A 21,474-nucleotide genomic window follows, 5' to 3' on the forward strand; every position below is an offset into this window, starting at 1 on the left:
TAAAACTGTAGTGTGAACATGAAGTAGACCAGAACTAAAATACAACAGTGTCAATTTTTTTTCTCTTGGTCTGGACCAAATGAACAGAACCACATGTGTGAAAGCACCCTTAAATAATGCAGTGCAGTGCTCGTTCAAAATGTTTGTCTCACATTCGTTTCACCTACACTGCAGCATTAAAAACACTGAAACAACCCAACAGTGGCGGAGATACTGCCTTAGAACTTCATAAAACCCTTAGAAACACATTGTTTCTAACGTGCTGTATATCAAACCTGGTGATGACAATAATTACATTTTATCACTAGCACGTCAGAGCATAAAGCGTTGCCAACACGAGCATACCCCTCCCTCATTGTTGCAGAGCAGAGCAGCATAAGCCCTGTCCCATGATAGTGATGGGAATTACTGCTTTTAAGGGAGCCAGATCTTATGGCTCCGTTCCTTTCCGAGAGCCGGCACTTTCGGCTCCCAAATGGCTCTTCATTTAGGACCGCTTCTGCTTACATTAGAATCAACTTTATTGTCATTTTGAAGAGTAAAGACAGCTAATGAAAAATCATCTCACTAGAAGTGCAGAAATATAGTGTTTTTAGAGATAAGTGCAGTCATGCTAAATCTTAAAATATTTACTGTATAGTAACACAGATATTTTACAGTATATATGAATATATTAAAAACATATAGAAGAGAAGTGGACAGAGATAAAGACTGGAGAGTGCAAATGTATTGGTTAATTTTAAATTAATTAAATTAATTGGTTAATGTACAGTAACATTATTAAACAGTGTAGGGGTTTGGTCTGTGCAAAAATATGGTCATGGTAGAAGCTATTTTATTTTGGTGAAATTCTCTGACAGAGGTGATCGCCCTCTGTTAAAAAGTTAGGTAGGTTACTCAGTTAGATAGGTGTAATTTGTTCATTGTCTTTTTCCGCGGGGATGTGAGGCTCCCATCGTTCATTTTAAAGAGGCGACGCATTCACTACTGACACATCGCTATCCCACAAGCCGCTCCGCTCTGCACTGTTCTCTAGTTATTATTTAGTCACTCTGAACGTGCTGCACGTCCAAATTGCACCAAACGTGACACTGCACTCCCTTGGGTCCGCAGCAACACAAGTGTGAAGTTGATTGGATGAGCGGTTCAAGACATCATCGAAATATAAACACACACACACACATAGATTCCTGCCTTCATGAGAAAGATGTTGTTATTTATGTAGATATTTCATTTGTATTAGCTAACTACATAAGTAGCAATAAAGCTAATGCTGTATAATGATGCAATGAGTCTGTATCTGCTAGACTCAGGGTATGAATCTGAATGGTTAGCTAGTAGCTTTCTATCTGGATAACTGCTCCTTCCTAGATCACTGTGCTGAGATTTCACCAAAATTGCCTGACAGTGACAGGTCAGGCTTAATACAATATGTTGTCTAAAGTTATATTTGAAGAAAATAGCGGCTCTTATAGTGTATTAGTAGTGCATATGATTTTATATTGACGTTGAAAGCACACTGCCAGGATTCTATTCATTAAATGTATTATTATTTGTCTTGAAGGCTTAATTATCCCACTCTTCTTTTCCTCTGGTTACTCTGCTCACAAGTTTGGCCTCCCATTTTCGTTTATTTGCCAGCTTCCTTCTGGGGTTTTTTTCTCTCTTATTTTCTGGGATCATGCAATACCTTTCTAGTCCATTTGCTGTCTCTCACCCCATGCTGTGACCATGCTGTGTGTATTGATCAAGCATCACTGTCTAAAATGATGATAATTATCCACATCTGCCATTACAGTATAATATCTCCTCTGATCACCTGTGTTATCCATCTGTCTCTCTTTCCTATCCACCCATTCCTACCTTTCTGCTTAAAAGTCATACTGCTCTATCAGCATAGCCACATGGAGAGTGGGTTCACATCATTTATCCAACATAAATAGTGCATTTATTCCCGGGTGCAGGCAGCATGAAAATGTGTGTACTCTTAAGAAGGAACCCCCCTCGGTGAAACATTGGAAACTCTGCAATGTTCTTTGATTAAAAAATAACCATATTGCCTTCTAGATTATGTTTTTCACTGTGATAGTTCTGTTTGCTTTTAATCAGAAGAAGGAATTAGTATGCGTTACTCTTGACTGGCTGCAAACTCACAATGTGAGGAGTTCTTTGTGTCTGCTGTTTGTGTGTGACTTGCATTTCAACAAAAATGATACACTACTTCTGCGCTTTGTTTACTGATTGCAGCGCGCTTTGTTTACTGATTGCAGTGTGAACTTACATTCTGCTGTTACAGTTCTTACGAGGATGAAATCTTCTCGCAAGAATGGACACATTTGAAAGAGTCTCCTAAATGAGGGCATTTTGCTGGTATTTAATGCTAAGTAGTTATTTAGTTGTTAATTAGGTTTGATTAATTGTTGATTTACAGTACAGACAGTGCACATTAATCAAAATCAATCTTAAATTTATTGGGATTAGCACAAGAGTTATTTGCAGTTTGGACATCATGAACATTACATTTTCTGAACTGAAAGTGAAATGTTTTCTTCTTACTTTCTGAGATATAAATTTACTATGTTCTTAACAATTATGACAACATTTTAGTGGAACGTGCAAAGGAGAAAGCATTATAATGCTGGATAATGCAAACAATAAAGGGGATAATCAGTGATTATGAAAAAAATCTGGACTCATATATTATCTTCAGAATCATTCATTTGTTCTGTAAAGACAGTAACACATCAGCCCTTGGTCTTCTTCACAATCATTACCTCACCGTGACCCATATTTTGGCAGCCATGTTCAGTGAATAACTATCAGCCAATAAATATTACACACCATAATGAAAAGCATCAAGCATTTTGCAACACAAACAAGTTATGTAATAAGCAAGATGAAGTAAAGTGTGCACAGATGAAGCAGGGGCAAATTCTTTCCTACCACTACAGAGGAACCCGAGTGCATTTGCGGTAATTGGCAGTATTCAGTACGTGGGAAGCCAGTCAGGGATCACTCCCTTGCCGCTGCTCTAGCAACTTGGTTGGGTTATAGTCCGTGTACTTGGCAGCCAACAGATTTTCTTTTTGAAACGAAAAAAATAAAAACGACAAACGACTTGTTTCCCAATTACCATTGGTAAATAGGGAAACAAAAAACGGAGAACAACCTGTTTTTCTTGTTATATTTTGATATTGATATTTGCTATTATTTAAAATACGTGTGTATAAATCTTATCCCTCAATTTTGCATTGTTTTTTTTTTTTTGTGACCTGGAAGCTATCGGAAGTAGCCTAGTAACCGTTTTTCATTTTTGTTTTTTTTGTTTCAAAACGAAAATCTGTTGGCCGCCTTGTACACGGACTGTAACCCAACCAAGTTACTAGAGCAGCAGCAAGGGAGTGACCAGTTACCTTTAACTTGCATTTTGGCTTAGCTGCAGGGTTTATGCACGCAGCTGCCGTAACTATACCATAGACTACACAACAGTTGATGTGCAGCTTCTAAAAAAGTACATGGAGTCAAGTGAAGTGGACCACAAGATTAGTGATTGGTTAGCTTGGGCTGCTTTTGCCTTCTCCTACAAGTTTCTGGTGGGAATGCTGATAATAAGGACAGCATTAAGGAAGTTGCAGAAAGACTCAGTAGTCCTCTTCTTTTCAGTAACACCCATCTAACACAGAATTTTCCACTGTAAACCTTCTGCTCGCTGCGATGGTTGCTCATTGCCACAGTGAATGAATGAAGGAAATAAAAACACAATGACTGTGGGAAATATACACTCAGTGGTCACTTTATTAGGTACACCTGTACAAATATTGCAGTTCAATCATTATAGGGATCATAAAAGTAGACTTTATTGCAGTTTTGACAGTTTCATTGGGTTTCATTAGATTGTACAGGTGTCCCTGTAGGGAGTCATAGAAGTAGCACATGGTTGTTTACACCCTCCCCCCGCCAACGCTAGGGTTAGGATTGACAACGACCACAATGCAAAGAAACGATAACTCCTCATTCCGACTGTTAAGATACTGCAGAGGATGCATGTCACACACCTACACACTATTTGATTATGGTACCAACAGTCCTGGGGCGGCGCACTGTCACCTCACAGCAAGAAGGTCGTGGGTTCAAACCCCCGGTTGCCCTGCCTTTCTATGTGGCGTTTGCATGTTCTCCCCGTGTCCGCGTGGGTTCTCTCCGGGCGCTCCGGCTTCCTCCCACCATCCAAAGACATGCAGGCTAGGTAAATTTGTGTCTACAAAATTGTCCTGTCCAGGGTGTACCCCGCCTTTCGCCCGATGCCAGCTGGGATTGGCTCCAGCCCCCTGCGACCCTGTACGCAGGATAAGCAGTTGACGATGGATGGATGGATGGACCAACAGTCCTGGTCCTTTGACAACCTCTTGAATTCAAAATCAAGGAAGAAAAATTAAGAGCTAATTGGGATAATTGTCAATGGCCCCTTATAGTAAAGTCAATATCAACCAAAATTTTGTTTTCTGCACAAACTACCTTTTGCTTGTTCAAACCCACAGCAGGCCTTGGCTGCTGCTTGGCTAGTGTTGATGACTAGAAATTAATTGATTTAAAATAAGTCATTAAAATCATGCTGGGCTAGAAGTCACTTTGCTATTTAATGCTTCATTAAGTTTGCTCTGTTTGGCTTATTTTTATAATGGAGATTACCTTGACTGGGTACTGACACACTACTCAAGATATTTTGAAGCATTATGTACAGTCAACATGCAAAACATGTTACGTTTGTCTATGGGCAAGTATACAATTCACAACAAATGGGGAATAAAGTTTCCAAGCAACTTAGAAACCTAGAAAATTATTCATAAATGTTGAGAAACTTTCCTTTAAAAAAACGCCTGATAATGTTTGAGATCAACACCGATTTGGAGCTTTGGGTTTTCACACAGAGTATTTAACATAAATTACACTCATCTTCCTTTAGGCTGGTAAGAATTCAAAGAGATGTCATTTGCCCAGCAGCCTATGGTATTTTTTTTATAACAAAATCAATATCTAGGTTCTAAATCAGTTCAGGTCAGAACTCTAGATGTGGGAAAATTTCTAGTAATGAGCGCATTTAGTTTCATTTCCCAGTATAATTCAGGGCGAAGGAAAAATGGATAAGCCAGTCATATATGCACATAATCGCCATTTGCACACCATTATTTAATCATGAGAAGAAGGTAGATTAACACATCATCTGCACATGTCTGCACCTCTGAAAGGCTGCCGCATCGAGAGCAGTCTGTCACACAAAGCATCTGGGGGAACCAAACTGTCCCTGCAGTGGGACTGTTTACTCAAAAATGGAGTCGCACACTGTCATACACACCTAGTGTCATACACACCTACACGCTCCTGCAAAGACATACACACCACTGAACACATTACCTCACACACCACCCAGAGAGAGAAGCAGGAGCCAAATTGCTCTGCTCCGTTCAGCTTTAATTGGGGGTAAAATTGTGTGGCTGCGAGTGCGTCTGGTTAAAAAGCACTGCCCCAGTGGATTCTAAATATAATTAATACTTCATCACAGAGCCTTGAAATGAGCCACGGTTCTCCAACTAAACAACCTTGGAGCCGTCCAGCACTTTACCTGGCTGCTTTTAGGGGACAGGAAGCAACTGAAGGGGACACTGAAAACAGAAAGCTAGGTGGAGGAGAGGAGCTTGATGTGACGGAGAGTAATGCAAGAAACAAAAAGAAGACGGGGAAATCGGAGAGCTAGAGGGAGAGAGTTGAAAAGGGGTGGTTGGTTTGTCTTTTTTTGACAAAGTTCTCCTCCCGAAAACTTGGTTTGTCTTTATTATGTCAAGGAGTGGGAGCGTTAATGGTAGCCACCCACTTCTCCTTTCCCCTCACATCTGCCCCCCTCTCTCTCTCTCTGTCTCTGTATCTGTTTCTCTGCCCTTCTCATCTCAGTTCTCTGTTTACGTGACAGCAGTGGCAGAGGAAGATGGAGGGGAGAAAATTATGCTCAGTGGGACACTTGGAGGAAACAGTTTGAAATTGAAATGAGGACAATCTACCCACAACCCTATCCCTCTTAAAACGGCCTTCGGACATATTGTCTCTATCTCTCTCACTCTCTCACAAACACTGAAACGCAGGCTCCTGGGTTTGTTTTAAATGATATTGCTCTGTGATAGACATGTGATTAGCATCATAGCCAAGCCAAAGTGGAACCGTTTTCATCTGAAGATCTGAGGGATAGCTTGTTGTGTAAACATGAGAACTGTTTTTTTCTCCCTCATTCTCATGTCTAATCCATAAATTCTCTCTTTCTTTATCCCTGTGGTTCTCCCTTTCCTCGCAGTCCCCACATCACTCCCTCACAAGACAACAACATGACCTTCTGGAGCTGGATGTGTGTGTGTGTGTGTGTGTGTGTGTAGTGAACTCTCATTTGACGGACACCAGCTTTGCGTCAAGTCCCCCTATTCTTCCTCTAATTAGCAAACCCTAACCCTACCCCCACCCTAACCATAACCAACCTAACTAAGAGAGGCAACTTTATATAACAAATCTCAAGTTAAAATTTGTGCTGGATATAGCAACAGCACAAATGACAACTGGCTTTTCATCAAGTCTGTTGTCATATTATGGTAAAACATGTTGCCATGTTGAGGAGGCTAGAACCTTTTCTAGTAAGTTTGAGTGCTCATACTAATATTATTTGCGCTATGTAAAGGAGAGGATTACACTCATATCACATGGTAAAATGTCAGTTTACTATTCGAGACCTCCAGGGAGTCAATCTGGCTTATTGGCCAACGGGCCAAATTGGCCTATTGATCCCATCTTTTACCAACCAAGTAAAATCTTTTTTTTTTCTCCTGATCCCTATTAGCCTTAAAACCAGGCTTGGACTCAGGTCAGTTCAACATATTATCCATTTAACCTTAGTGGAATCCATGCCATGCCATGCCGATAGTTTTGATTTGATTTGCTGAGGTTATAATATCTGTGCCACTGAGACTTCACTACTGTCCCTAAACAAAGAAACTGAATGTCATTTTGGTGTGTGCCTCTCAAAGTATTAAAAAAAATACATTTGGTACATTGGGTACATCCTTCTGCTCAAAAATAGGCAGATGGCAGTTGTAGGTTGGAAGGCAATTGTCCTCAATGAAACTGTTCACAGGGAGGTTTGTACATGATCCCAAGAAAGTCGTTTTCTCTAAAGAGACTGAGCTGTTATCATATTTAATGTTAATAAACTCCATTCTGCTGGGAGATTGCTGGCAAACAAAGGTCTGATCCTTTCTTCTGCTGAGATAAATAAAGGCCAGTAATTGAGAATTCATGGTACTTGCTTCACTACACACACAAGAAACATTGTAGCAACATGGTGTATTTTTTGTTTCACTTTGTTAAAACTTACTTTTTGTATTTTTGCAAAATATTGAAGCTCGTTAGTAATGCTTTTGATCTGTAATCAAAAATCAATTCATGACATGTATGTAACATGTATAGTTCAAGCAGGACTAGTCAAGCATTCTGCCCCACTTAGCTTTAGTATTGCTGTATCCATTGGGTTTATAGCATACAACCTAATGACAGTAGCCATGCTTAACCAAGGTTGGCTAGGCTTACAGGTTTATTCTGGTGAACTGGAAATGGAGATATGACTGTTGCAATTTGATGTAAAAGTTTTGCAGCTGAATATTAGTAAGTAGCGTGCTGTTAGCAAAGTCAGACAGTTAGCCACGTGGCATCGTCTAATACAGTTATTCTTATTCAAAGCCCAGGATATAAATAACCATTGTACACACATTATGAACACCTGTTGGCTTAATTTTGTAGGACAATGTGTTGTGTAGCACAGTCTAGTTTATGAAAGTTCAATTATATTTTGTTAAGCAACTGAGTAAAGTAAACTGAGGTAAGTAAAAATGAAATTCTCATAGTTGTTTAAGGTTGCCAGACAACTGCATCATCATTAAAATTGTTAACATTAACCGCAACAACAAGACCTGTTGCTATTTTGAGACTGCAACATAAACAAAAGTGGCTTCATTCAGCTGACAGTTGTGAAAAAAAGAAAAGTATGTTTTATTTTGTTCAGTCTTAATAGTCTTATATTTTTAGTTATCTTGCCACTTCAAAGATGTGTCTGCATAATTTATTGTAAAAAAAACAAACTATAAAAACATGGCTTTCTAATTGAAGAATGGATGATATATTGTTAATAATGTGCTTAACACATGAATGGGAAGTAAGAAGGAATGATTCCAAATGTCAGCAAACGTTGAGACAAGAATACATTGAACACTAATTAGTTATCTGGCAAAAATCCAAATGGAACTCCCTGATGAACTGATGAAAGGTTTGCTTGAAGTAGTTCATGCTAATGTCAACCCCTTACATTATGTGTGAACCCAGTGCATTCCGAGACTCATGTAGCTAACATTGGTCAAGATGAATCATTTAATTCAGTTGTGCATTTGTTTAGTGTGTCTTGAGAGTTATTTTGCAAGATACTCCTAATAACCAATATCCATGTCCCAATATGTGGCAATTAAAGTTGAAATTTGCCTCACAAAAAGACAGTTACCAGACCGTCCAGACCAATTATCTTGTAAATCTCATACTATATGTCCTCTTTTTCCAATGAAGATCTACCAGGGCCTCCTCTGTGTTTTCTACAACCTCGGTGATGGTGACTACAACCTAACCCTGCCCACCTATCGCCTGGACAATGGTGAATGGCATGAGGTCTTCCTAGATCGGCATGACAATGAGATGACACTTAGGCTGGACGGTGGGGGAGGACAGCGGGAGGTCACTGGATCGCGGGGCAGAAGTCGAGAAATCCTCATTGACCACACTTCAGTGATGCTGGGAAACACTTTCCCCTCTGGAATCAATAAGAGCTTCCAGGGTAGGTGATAACCACACATTTAGCTCAGAACAGAATCTGTGTCTATCAGAGTTAGGTTTATGGGCTTTCTGTTAATTAACCTTGGAGAAAAACTGATTTGCAAGTGTGTTCGTTGGTGGTCAGTTTTACTCTGTGCATCAAGAGATTGTTCTAAACATCCAGTGACAACAAATGTCAAGGTTTTCATGATTTGCAGGCTGAATCCCAAGGTCTTTGCAGCACTTCCATGTGTTAACATAGTTCACTTCACTTTGCATTCACATTTCTGCATGCAGCAGCTGGAGCAGCTAGAGGCTGAAGGACAACTTCTTAAATGGACAATAAGTACTATGTCCTATAGCAAAAAGTAATACCAAAGTCTCAGCAATCACTTGGGCAGGTGTTGACATTTCTAACAAAATTTCTCAATCTAGACTTTCAGAGAACCCAGTCTAATCTGACAGACGTGACAGCTGCCTGACTATTGCATTCTGATTCATTCTACTCTCCCTTCTGGTTTCCATGTGTTGCTACTTTGTAAAAGCCTGTCTCAATATGTAAGAACTGTAAAATATGCAGAGACATTTGGATTACTTCATGTATGAAAACGTTTAGTTGTTATTTTTACACTGAATCCTGGCATTACTAAATTTTACAAACACTAAGATGATGATATTCTTCTTGAATACAGCTTTACGAGTGAAGATATCTGAGCTGCAGTGGACTAATGGCCTAGAGCAGAAAGTGGGGGTCCCTTTGTAAAGTAATCCAAACTGATTGTAAACATGTATGGACACTGAGCGTGGAAGAGTTTTTTAAGTTGCCTCCATTTAAGTTGATTGCGTTATCAATGTTTTTTATTCGAGTGATTTTATTTATACATACATATAATTACGGAGGTCCGGACCTCAGTGACCTCATACGACCATGCTTGTAACCACTCTGTGTTGAAGGAAAGTGTGTAAGTGTGTGCCCACACACAGTCGTGTCGCGCGTTTCCACTGTGCAGCACCTCTAAGCGAAAATGTCGCACCTGTACAGACATGGCAAAGGATTTTCACTGTTCAAGCAATGTCTATAGTGTAAGATCAATTCCTATTAGGGCTGGACCCGAACATTCGAATATTCGACTGTTGGGTACACATTCGATTTTCAATTATGAGATTCGATTATTGAGGGGTTTTTTCACGCGCCTGACCTCCGCCGAGAGCAGCAAACGTAACACTCCAGTTCACATTAAAGGAAAAAACTAAATGAAGCTGTGTGGGAGCACTTTAAACTGAATGATGACTGCAGTAGTGCGGAAGTTATGGCGTTTATTTATTTTACAATTGCTTAATTTCATTACAGATCAAAACAGTCAAATTTCAAAAATCAGTATCAAACTGTAGGCTGGAAACAAACAGCAACAAAATGAACGCATTTAAATAAGCCTAATTATATTTGGCCGATTATAGAAGAAGAGCATTTAGTCACTATAATTAAAATTAAAAGTGAATTTTGCATAATAATGTGTTAGATTTAGTTCCGCTACCGGAAACACCGGTCATCCCATGCGTTCTCACTCTGGACTCTCAGCTACGGTTCCCCCTGCTCTGTACAGCAGCCACCAACCCGGTTCGGCACGCTTCGATTATTCGCTCTTAATTACTATCGAAGCGTCGAAGCTCAAAAAAGCCCTAATTCCTACATTTTATTAGCTCTGTACCATGGGTGTGGTGTCTTCATGCTCTGCGTAATGACAATAGATATATGGCTAGAAGTGGTGGTGCAAACCATCTCAATTTTTGCTCAATCAATTCTTATTGTGATCCTTTTGCCAAGGAGCATTTTTTATGATTTTGTATAAAATAGCACTGACAAATACAAGTGAATATTTCATTCAATAGAGTGCTCCTTTAAAATCTGTGGCAGATGAATGCTGGGCTGAATTGTTAAGAGGTATCCTAACATTCTGTAGAGAGACTGGGAGAAAGGTTATGACACAGTATAAATCTTCTTAAATGTCCCTTTCAATGGAAAACTGACAGATCATACAATGACAAAATAACACTGAAGATAGTTTGCTATTCACCTTCAAAATACCACCCAGATGTTTATAACCCGTCTGTGTCTATGTTTGCGTGAGTGATAATGTGATGTGTTTGTTGTGTACCAGGGTAAAGTAAAACAGTGGTCTGTCGTTTTATTTATTTATTTAACCTTTATTTAACCAGGAGAGTCCCATTGAGATTGAGAACCTCTTTTGCAAGTATGACCTGGCCAAGACAGGCAGCAGCATGTAAAAAAATACAAACACATAGGTACAGACAAATAACACAGAAGACTGGTAAGATAACATTTCATAAAATAATTTTAAATAATTTTCACTAACTAAGAACATTTACATATTAAGGCATCTGCCTCTAAGTCTTTCATTTTGGATTTAAGTGCGTTTCTCGAGATTAATTCAGTGAGTTTCAAGTCCTTTTGCAACGTATTGCATGCTGAGAGTGCAGAATACACAAATGCCTTCTTTCCCTTTTCCGTACGGGTATTTGGCACAGAGAGCATAAAGAAGTCCTGAGAACACAAAGAGTGTCGCCCGTTACTTTTCTGCATGATATGAACGCATAGGTACCTTGGCAGCAGACCAAGAATTGCCTTATATATGAAAGTGTACCAATGACATAGTTCAGGGCATGTAATACAGTTTAGTAAGTATTCCTCCTTTAAAAGTGCTACCAGAAATAGCTTCTTTTATCTATTCATGCGCTCTCTTTTAAAGGAAGAATTGTGACGTTTAATGTGAATTGAATGATTGATATGACAGTTTAATGGCTAATTCACCCAAATGCATATTTATTGTTGGCTGAGATGATGGACGTATATGGAGGGACTAGGGAGTAAGTGGCTGGGTGTCTTCTGTGTGTACTGTGTGTACTGTAATAATGTCTGTGTGTGTGAGAGAGAGAGAGATAAATATCAAAGCATGTTTTTAAAAACATATGTGGGCAGTATGCCTGTTGTTGTGATAAGTTGCACTTTTCCAGTGTGTTTCTATCAGTTAAACAATATCTTTTTAAATACACCTGTGCACTAGGTTCTCTGCCCTGCAGTTGACTTCTTATTCATTTTATACTGAAAATAAACAGATCACGCAATCTGACACAGAATAACATTTATTTAAGATATTCAGTGCTCATGAATCAATGGAGACACTTGTTTATAACTTTTGCAACTATGTAATAGTAAAATAAATAGATTTCAACACATTCTGTTACAGGATTCCATCTAGCCTGTTACAAATCACTGTCAAAAAATAAATCTGTTTAGTGATTTGAAAATGCTATGGTTAAGGTTAGAATTGATTAGGTTTAGGGAGAGATTATGGCTTGAAGTAAGTACCTCGTTAAAGTTAGGAAACATTGTGCTTCGGGTTAAAAAAGGTATTTTTTAGGGTTTATGAGATGTTCATTGTCATGGTTGGAATAATAAACATGCTTATGGTTAGGGAACAATTATGCTTATGCTTAAAAGAAACAATGTTGACTTTTGGTTTGAAACGGAAAAATGAACAGCGATTGTGATATGTTTCTGGAATGGTAATTTTTGCATTTCATTTTCACTGAAAAAATAAACATGATGATGTGAATTTCCCCGAGGTCTGTACCAAACAAGCACAATTTGTAGGTCGGGGCATGTCTGTAGCACCACAATGCTTCATTTACAATGGTATGCCGTGACACATTTTACCTTTTGTCAAAAAATTGCAGCTCCTGCGATTTGGATATTGCACTTAGCCATACTGCGATTTTGATATTTTAATTTCACTTGTTCAGCCCTACCTCTGGTGCTGTCATTCTTCTTGGGAGAACAGGCTTTGGTTTAGAGTGGCATTACCAAATTGTGTAATGACCGGTTCTTCTAAAGAAATATTAACAATTGTGCCATAGCCTTCACACAGTGGTCTGGAAGCACAGGCAGACTCTTTCACTGCTTTATGTCTGAGGTTGCAGCTAAATTTGTGGATTAATCCCTGTTACAAAATGCCTTTTTGTTTGGCCATATTTGCATAGATAAATTCCAAGTGCACAAAATGAAAATAATTAAGTAAATCCAGTTATGAAATGTAAAACTATACATATTCTCTATACTTATAGATATCCACACATAAAGAAATTCAGCTGTGCTAGTCAACCATGTCTTCTGCATTTGGCCACAAGTTCTCACCAGCATCACACCTTATGTCCTTTCATGCAATACACCTGGGAAAGAATGTTTTTGCATGTGTGAGCCAAACCAATCATCTGCAGATATTGTGTCCAAGAGGGGCATCTGATCATGTGACTGGTGTTCAAAAAGTTTCCACCTCCAAGAGGAAAAAGGATTCCTCTCTGGGGCTGAGGAATGGAGAGTAAGATGAAAGTAAAAGTGACACCATCCTGGGATGGGCTGTAACCCACTCTGTGTCTGAAAGAGCCAGTGAAACGTCACATCGTTCCATACAATTAGAAAACAGATTCTCCCTCACCTGCCCCATTTCCTCACCTGCCTCAAGTCTTTCATAGAGGTCATCAAAGAAGGAAAATAAGCACTCTGTGTTGTATGAGGAGTTTGTGCATTATTATATTTGTATTTCTTTTTAGATGTAGCTCTAGCAGAATGTAACAAATTGCAGTGTAACTTATAATTGTCATGTGAGGCTTTGAACATAAAATTCATATTTTTTACAGTAGTATGTAAACATGCGCAAAATAAAATGTGATCCACAGTTTAGGCCATATTGACTTCTGTTGTGCTGAACGAAGAGTTATGCATTCACATATGAAGGCAAATGTTGGCAGATACAGTCAAAAGATTCAAATGGAAAAGGAGTTCTGTGAGGAGGAGGATGAAGAGGACAGAGCTTTGGAGAGATGCAGACATAAAGTAAGAGAGAGAGCGAGCACTCCCTGGAGTTAGACAGTGAGAGGTGTAGACAGCTGTGCCTCAGGCAGTAAAAGACCATGCATGTGTTTATTAAATGTACTTTAAAAGCACTTTCCTTCAGAAGAGGCAGGAGTGATAGATGGTGGCAGGAAAAGTGTACCTGTGTGTGTGTGTTGCATTTACTTTTGTGAATGTCTCTTTTCAAATAGTGATACAGAGGCAATTAGATGTTGACTGAATACACTACTTTACCGATTAACACTAGAACCGGGAGAGGTCGCTGTATACCTAAAACTATTCAGATGCATTCATTTTGTGATTATTTCTGCTACACGTTGCTCAAACACACTTTGCACAAATATCCCCTGCACTTTAGCTATTTACAGAATGTTTTATTCTGTTTGCATCACATCTTCGCCATGCAGGTCAATCCCCTGCGCTCTTCTGCATCTGTATACATGCAGTGGCTCTTGCTAGCAAGAGCAGGCATTAATGGCAGCCAGATGCTGCACAAAAGCGTAAAAGGCGACAAGGGGCGATCTGCATGTCAGACATTAATAGCGCGAATATGACTGCATCCTTAATAGGATACCTGCTGGCGCTTATAAACGAACTCTGGCTTTATCTTGACAGTTTTTAATAATAAGGTGGTGCTACATAACAGACTTTTAAGAAAAGCCAACTGGGGGACTTGAATATTTTACTGAAACAAAGCTGGTAAGTTTGACCTGTTGTTTTAAGAGAACATTAAAATACATAATACGTTTGCCTAACCTGGAGGTTTATTTAAAATCTGTTCCCAGATTTCAGTAATTCATTTGGTGAGTAGTATTTTTATAAGAAGTGATACAAAAGGATGATCAAACCTATCAAAATAAGAATCCTTTAGGTAGTAAGAGCCAGATCCATCGGAGCTTGTTCCAATCAAAAGCGTTTAGTCCCTATTTGCAATGTTTCTCTCGTGTTTTCTACTAATTGTGTGCAGCATTTTGCAAACAGCCTTTTAGATATGTTTACTCCCCTTTGGTGAGTGTCTCTGGCGTGAAACCCAGTGACATGTGTAAACACAGCTATCAGTGCACCATGGAGCACATCATACAATACCCAACATGTATGCAAATCTCTGCCTTCAGAGATTTCCTCGAACAGTATGAATGGCATTTTAAGATGCAGCACAAAATACCGTACAACAACTAACACAATGTAACATTGTTTCCACTAAAAAAGCTACTTTGCTAAACCTTGGCACTAAAATTGACAGAGAAGTCTGGGTCTTGAAAACCAAGGTGAATTTATGCTAGAAAGAACTGGAGCCAGTAAACCATCAAGAACACGTGGTTGATTTACTCATCAGGCACATGAGGTAAAACTCTGTCTGATTTAATTGTGGATCTGTGTAGGTGAATATAGATAACAGTGGGTTCCTTGTTCCATTGAACTCTTTTCCATTTTTCTCCCTGCAGGGTGCATGAGGGACATACGGCTCAATGGGCGCTACATGCCACTGGACAGCCAGCCACGGGATGGGGTTTCCCAGGTCAGCGTACAAGGCCTCTCGCTTGGGTGCTCGTCGGATTCCTGCAAAAGGAACCAATGTAGCCCCCCCTTCACCTGTGTTGACTTGTGGAGAGTGCACGAATGCAGGTACACACAACCAATGTAACTGCACACTTCCACAAACACACACACACACACACACACACACACACTCACTCATCGTTTTGACACAAAGCCATGAAGACACTTGCATTTAAACCAACTCACTCAACCTCTGAAGCCATTTTTCAGCTTGTGACCTTTTATTTTATTATTTTTGTTCATAGCCACATAAATGTGTTTGAAAATAATCTAGCACTGACCTACTTGAGAACGTGGGAAAATTGTGGGAGAAAAAGCATCTCTCTCTGAGCCTTTATTTGTTCTAAAGCCGGTGAAATGTCAGTGCAATTCCCAGCCATTTTATGGTACAGGAAGAAGTTTGGCCGTCAGCAGGAAAATGTGGCAGCCAATTACCATCCACTTGACATAGAGGACATCCAGAAAAAAGTCAAGGCTGGAATCATATAAAGCAATCACCAAGCAACCACTGGAGTGACAATGACACAAGGATCTGATTTTAAATAACAGATAAATCGTATCAACAGTTATGAGGCTTTTAAAACCCTTTCAGGCATGTACCTCTTCATGTAACAATTTAACATGTTGGTCTTGTGTCTGAATAAGAGATCAAATCATTTGATAAATGATAAAAGTGAAAATGTGTCAGTGTGAGAAGCAGAGGGTGAGTGTCCATCACACTCACGATGGTCATTAATTAAGGTTTCGAAGGGGAAATAAGTTTTAAAATCCATCACTGATGCAGCCAGTGAAAGAACAAAATCTTTATCTCTGCTAATATTTTTAACTCACTGGTAGCTCTCACATACTTTGCTCTCTCTCTCTCTCTCGCACCAGGTTCCATATATCACCCAAACACAAAGCTCTTTCCTGCCATGACAGACAGAAGAAGTAAGGATTATTAACTTGAAAGACACCAAGGACTGAATGACATCAATTTACCAGACAGATGAAACCCACAATGTTGAAAAGTGCTTCAGAAAATAAACCAAAGATTTGACACAAGGATCATCTTACTTGTCAGGAGTACTGCTCAGCCTCTTAAAACAGTTATATAATGTCTCTGGTGGAGGTCTAGGCTGGGCTCGCTAACGAGACATTTATAACAAAAAAGCCTGCAACAAAAACTGTGAATGTGGAGTTTTGAAAGCCATGGGCATTTAAAAGGTCTAACAAAATAATGCTTGGCTGCATTATGGGAGGGGGTAACTGTTCTAAAGCCCAGCCTCAGGAGGAAAATTCAGTTATCTAAACCTCTGCTGCATCAATGTGGACCATTCATTTTTAGTCCAACAGCTTTATGTAAGTGCAGTACTAAATCACTGTAGTACCCCCTTTTCAGGTGATTACTGATCAACTGCTTAGAGGAATTAAAGTCTGGTGTTAAGCTTTAAGATAAAAAAGAATTATAACTGCTAAATTGAAAATCTTCTTATGTCATATTCAAATGTGAACTTTTTCATTTTGTTGCAAACTGCTTTGGCAAAAAACATTCATGCCAATAAAGCACATTGAACTGAAATGAACTAATCACAACTAATCAATCACTAAAAGATGGAAAGAGATGTCAAGTTCACTGTAGCTAATTCTGTCACCACATTCATTCTTAGCCTAGTCTACCTTTTTGCTACAGGCTTGATTGCCTGATTAACTGTCTTTTCAGGGCTGTGGATGTTAGTGTACATGCAAAGCCTAAATTAACTTGTTTTTATTTTGCCTCACTGCTCAGTTTCTTGATTAAAAACCACAGGCTTAAATGACAAGAATGTGAGGTGACTGCCAGATAGTCTCCAAGTGCCAGACTGGTTGAAGGTCATCAAAAATGATGTGTTCATTTTGTTTTCCTTTGAAACTGATATTTTCCTTTTGAAAAAGGAAATGAGCGAGTAAACTCGCTGAGCCTCTTAGTCATGGGCAGTGTGTCATGTGAACTCAGATCAGCGCTGTTCAGCCTGCCTGACAGAGGAAAAATACTGTGGAGCACTTTGAAAGGCAGTCCTACAGTGCTTCAGATGACATCATACATTATTTGAACTCCAGAAATACCAAACAACGTGTTGGCATCACTTTAACAACATTAAAATAGAAATGATAAACGCCAGGGAGGATCACTTGTTGCAGGCTGCGCTGGTGTGCGTGTTGCTACAAGTTATTTATGAGAGGATGAAATGCAAACCAGAAGTCCAGTTCTAAGGCGTATCAAATAAAATGAAACAGTGGGAACAGTTTATGCTCTTTGACAGAGAATTGTACAACTCAGGCAAGTCACAACAACTCCCTTTCCTCCCTGCCTTGGTGTTTGTGAGGTAAACATGATTAGCCAACACAGTGGCTTGCCAGTTGTCTGTAGACTACACTGCAGCAAAAGATCAACTTTTTGCTAGATGTTTTTTTTGTGTGTGTTTGTGGAGCTCTCTGCCACAACATCCCCAGTACACCATGACTGGAGTCTCATTCAGAATGAATGAGGATGCTGTGTTTTTTGAGACACTGTTATTGTCAGTCTGAACATAGCCTCAGAGAGACCCCAAATTAACCCCCCACACAAGAGCCAGTGTGTTCGGCAACAGCCATGTCCCTTTTAAAATGGAATGAATCAGGCAGTGAACCCCAGCTGCTCAGTCACCTAAAATGTTGGAGGTGAAAATAAATAATTTTCCCAGCCTTCTGACCCTGATGGGATTCACAGTATTGCTTGATCAACATTTCATATGCACTGCTGTATGACTTTCTGTATGTGTTTGTTTGTCAGTGGGAAATATGGAATGTCATGCAATGAAAAGCCACAGCAAACTACCAAGCCTCTCCTGTGGCACAGGCCGAATCAAACACTGTGTGCTCTTAGGCACATATACTAATCTCAGCTATTTTTTTCTGCCATTGCAAACATGGGCCTCCATTCAGTCTGTGCAGCCTCCCAGCTTTTAATCTTGCCTTCCCCGTTGTTACAGTCCTCTTATCCACTCACCCAAATCATCAATCCACCGACCTTTTTTTTTTTTTTTTTTACAAAGGCTCTCATTCACACACACTGCCCTCCATTTTTTGTTTTTTATGGCTTTCGTCAGCTCCCTCCTGTGCAGTTTTTTAACCCCCGTACCACTTCCCCACATACACACACACACAGTCTCCCCCTCCATTCCCACCCTTCTTGCTCATATGCCTTGTTCTCTATTCAACACTTGACCTGAACCTTGGATGATGATTAGAGAGTAGGAAGCGCTGGCAGCGAGTCCTCCAAGCTCTTGTGCATACTGTAGTGTGGAGAATTCTTCTCTCCGGGGCTCAAATAAACATACTGATTTATCATTGATATTTTTGATTTAATTTAAAAAATGAAATGTATTATAAGTTTACATTAGCACCATTCACAGTGCAATACTTTAGTGTTATCAGTATTACTGGAGGGATCCTGGCTGATCTGCAGCATAATCATCAATCAACAATCTCTTTTGCATTTTCTTGCCATTTTTCTCTTCGCTTTCTAATAACAAGAAAGCATATTCTCAGGAGCAACAGAAAACACAAGTTGTATGACAGCATGAAATTGAGATGAAAATCTGTAAAATAGTGTCATCAAACAAATGCTTTTCAGTGAAAATTGGTCAAAACCAAAAGTTAACACCCTTCAGAAACTCACATAGCACCGCACTTGTCATTGCTTACTGTAAGTCAGCGAAAAGACACTCGTCACATCGCTGATTCTAGTCATGGATAATGACCTGCCATGCAATGATAAGAGAGAGTAGAGAAAAGTGAAGCACTGTTGTCTATTTGATTGACACGAATCCTCTATTCAACACCTACACAGACTCCAACTAGTCATTCTTTATTCCACCCACAGTTAATTACCTTTTTAAAATGTGGTGTTTCCAACAACTAGGTCTGTGTTTTTCCTCTCGTTATCAAGATAGCTGGCATTTCAAACTGCAATAATTTATTACTATGAAACGAGATTTTAGATTTGAAACAGTCTTTGGATGTCTTGGACAAATCCTTCCACTTATGACAAAAATAAAATTGCATTCTCTTAACGGGAATGAATGTTCTGTAGTTATGTTAAAATGCTGGAAAAGCAATCAGGAGAACCATAAAATCAATTCTACAGGTCATACTAAGTAGAGAAGCAAACAATTTTATGTTCCCTTATTTTGGCACTAGTTAAAATCTCATAATGACTGCAATCCTGTACAAGATGGAGATTAAAGAGACGTTGAGAGTGTTACATACACAAGTAGTCCTCAGCCAAGATTATCAGGGTATCAAACATGACGTTTCCAGCATATATTTTAAATTAAAGTAAGGTTTGTATGATGACAACTACGTTCTTTGAGACTACATTTCATTTTGTGAAAATTAGACCTAAATAAGTGCAGCGGAGACACTTAAACAAATTTAAGACATTTTACCAAACCAGTGACCGAGTTTTACAACGCACAACTTTTACATTTTGATTCAGTCTCACCACTTTCATCAACCCCATTTCCAGCAGTTGCAGCAGCGGGCAGCTAAAATCCACTGTACACTGCCTGCCCAGCGCTTAGCAGCAGGCAAACAACGCTAACAACTAGCTGGTGAACATAGGGGAGTATTTAGCAGCTAAAGTGCCATATATTTTTCTCAGGGGTTGGTGGACTCAAGCTGAAAAGGAGAGTGGATTTGTTGGTTGGCCAGAAATGTGACTTTGGTGTGTCTGCTGGATTTGTACATAGACAACTGTTTGTTAACACACTTGCCAACAACTTTATAAGGTGATTATATATATATATATATACATGCTGACGTGTGCTTCCTCAAAAATGTAACTACACATCTGCTTAGTGGAGATGACAGTTGAAGAACCTTCTACTTTTCACACCTATAGCAACTGCAGACTTCTGTCGCCCTGTATGGAAGAATGAACGTAAACACAGCAATTACACGGTGGAAGTCTCTCAGTAATGCGACATGGTGAAAAACCATTACCTGGATGTAACTGAAGATTTCTAAGTATGTGTAAAGTCCACTGTCACTCTGTATAACAAAGTAAATTAAATTATGTAAAAACAGTTATAATGAGGGTTATAATTAAAGCACAATATGTCCTGATCATACCCATTATTATGCTACTGTAAGGGGTTGAGAGAATTATGGTCCTCTCAACCCCTTCAAATTGGCCAGACGGACTATAGTCAGGCAGGGCATGGAGACGGGATGTAAAAATTAGACGCTTACGCCCCTATTCAAAATCCCAAACCCCTGAAATGTTGCCAATGAACATAAATTGCTAGAGCATGCTAGTTGCATACAAACATAATTCACAGGAGACATAGTTTGGCTGAAGAAACAGTAAATAAACCCTTTAGTGTCCTGTCTGGATTCATTTTATGGTGAAGGAGGAACAGTTTGGAGATAAATTACAGTACCATTTTGAATTTAATGTTGCTGTTTCATAGTAAAGTTGAGTCGATATTTATAGGCATGAACAAATCTCCAGAGACCATAGGCAAGTCTCATCTCTGATGTCATCAAAATGTACAGACTGGAGCTGCTTCATAGACATTGAATGGGATACTGAATTAATGGGCTCATAAAATGTTTGTTTGAGCTGTTACACCCAAATGAGCTTTTAATTATAGTGGTGCTTTCCGAAGTGAGGCAGAAAATGTGCCCTGTCTGCATAAAATCATCCTAGTTACTGCCAGCGCCGCAGTCAACATTTTTATCTTCTCTGGTTCATTCTGTATTGAGGTGTACTACACCTGTGTAAGATCACTGATTAAAGGAGAGTAATTCCCTTTTTTTCCTCTGTGGGAAGTGTAAATACAGCATTGTTTTATCCTTTATATTAATCTTCATCTTCATTTTGTCTTCTAATGCTGTAACTGTCCACTGTAATTACTTTTATTCCCCTTGTTCCTCTGTTTTTATTTAAATGCTGTTTTTTTTTCTTTTTCTTTTTCTGTAACTGCTTCTGCAATGACACATTTCCTCAGAGGGATTATTTCATGTTCACCTAATTAAATCTGCTGTCATGCACAAGTGTAGATTAAGTGATCTGAATTTACATGTTTTCTGAT

At 39.2% G+C, this 21,474-nt stretch overlaps 1 protein-coding gene across 1 annotated transcript in view; it reads left to right on the plus strand.

The window, feature by feature from the left end:
- Window positions 1-21,474, plus strand: part of si:ch211-186j3.6 (neural-cadherin) — a 298,231-nt gene that overhangs the window by 248,623 nt on the left and 28,134 nt on the right. The window contains exons 33-34 of the mRNA XM_038700849.1: window positions 8,644-8,908; window positions 15,262-15,442. Of these exons, the coding sequence (XP_038556777.1) occupies window positions 8,644-8,908; window positions 15,262-15,442 (446 nt within the window). The remainder of the gene's footprint in view (window positions 1-8,643; window positions 8,909-15,261; window positions 15,443-21,474) is intronic.

The sequence above is a fragment of the Micropterus salmoides genome, unplaced genomic scaffold (assembly GCF_014851395.1).
Source record: "Micropterus salmoides isolate LMB-PRFRI ecotype aquatic unplaced genomic scaffold, ASM1485139v1 Ms_hic_scaffold_6, whole genome shotgun sequence".
NCBI classification, from domain to species: domain Eukaryota; kingdom Metazoa; phylum Chordata; class Actinopteri; order Centrarchiformes; family Centrarchidae; genus Micropterus; species Micropterus salmoides.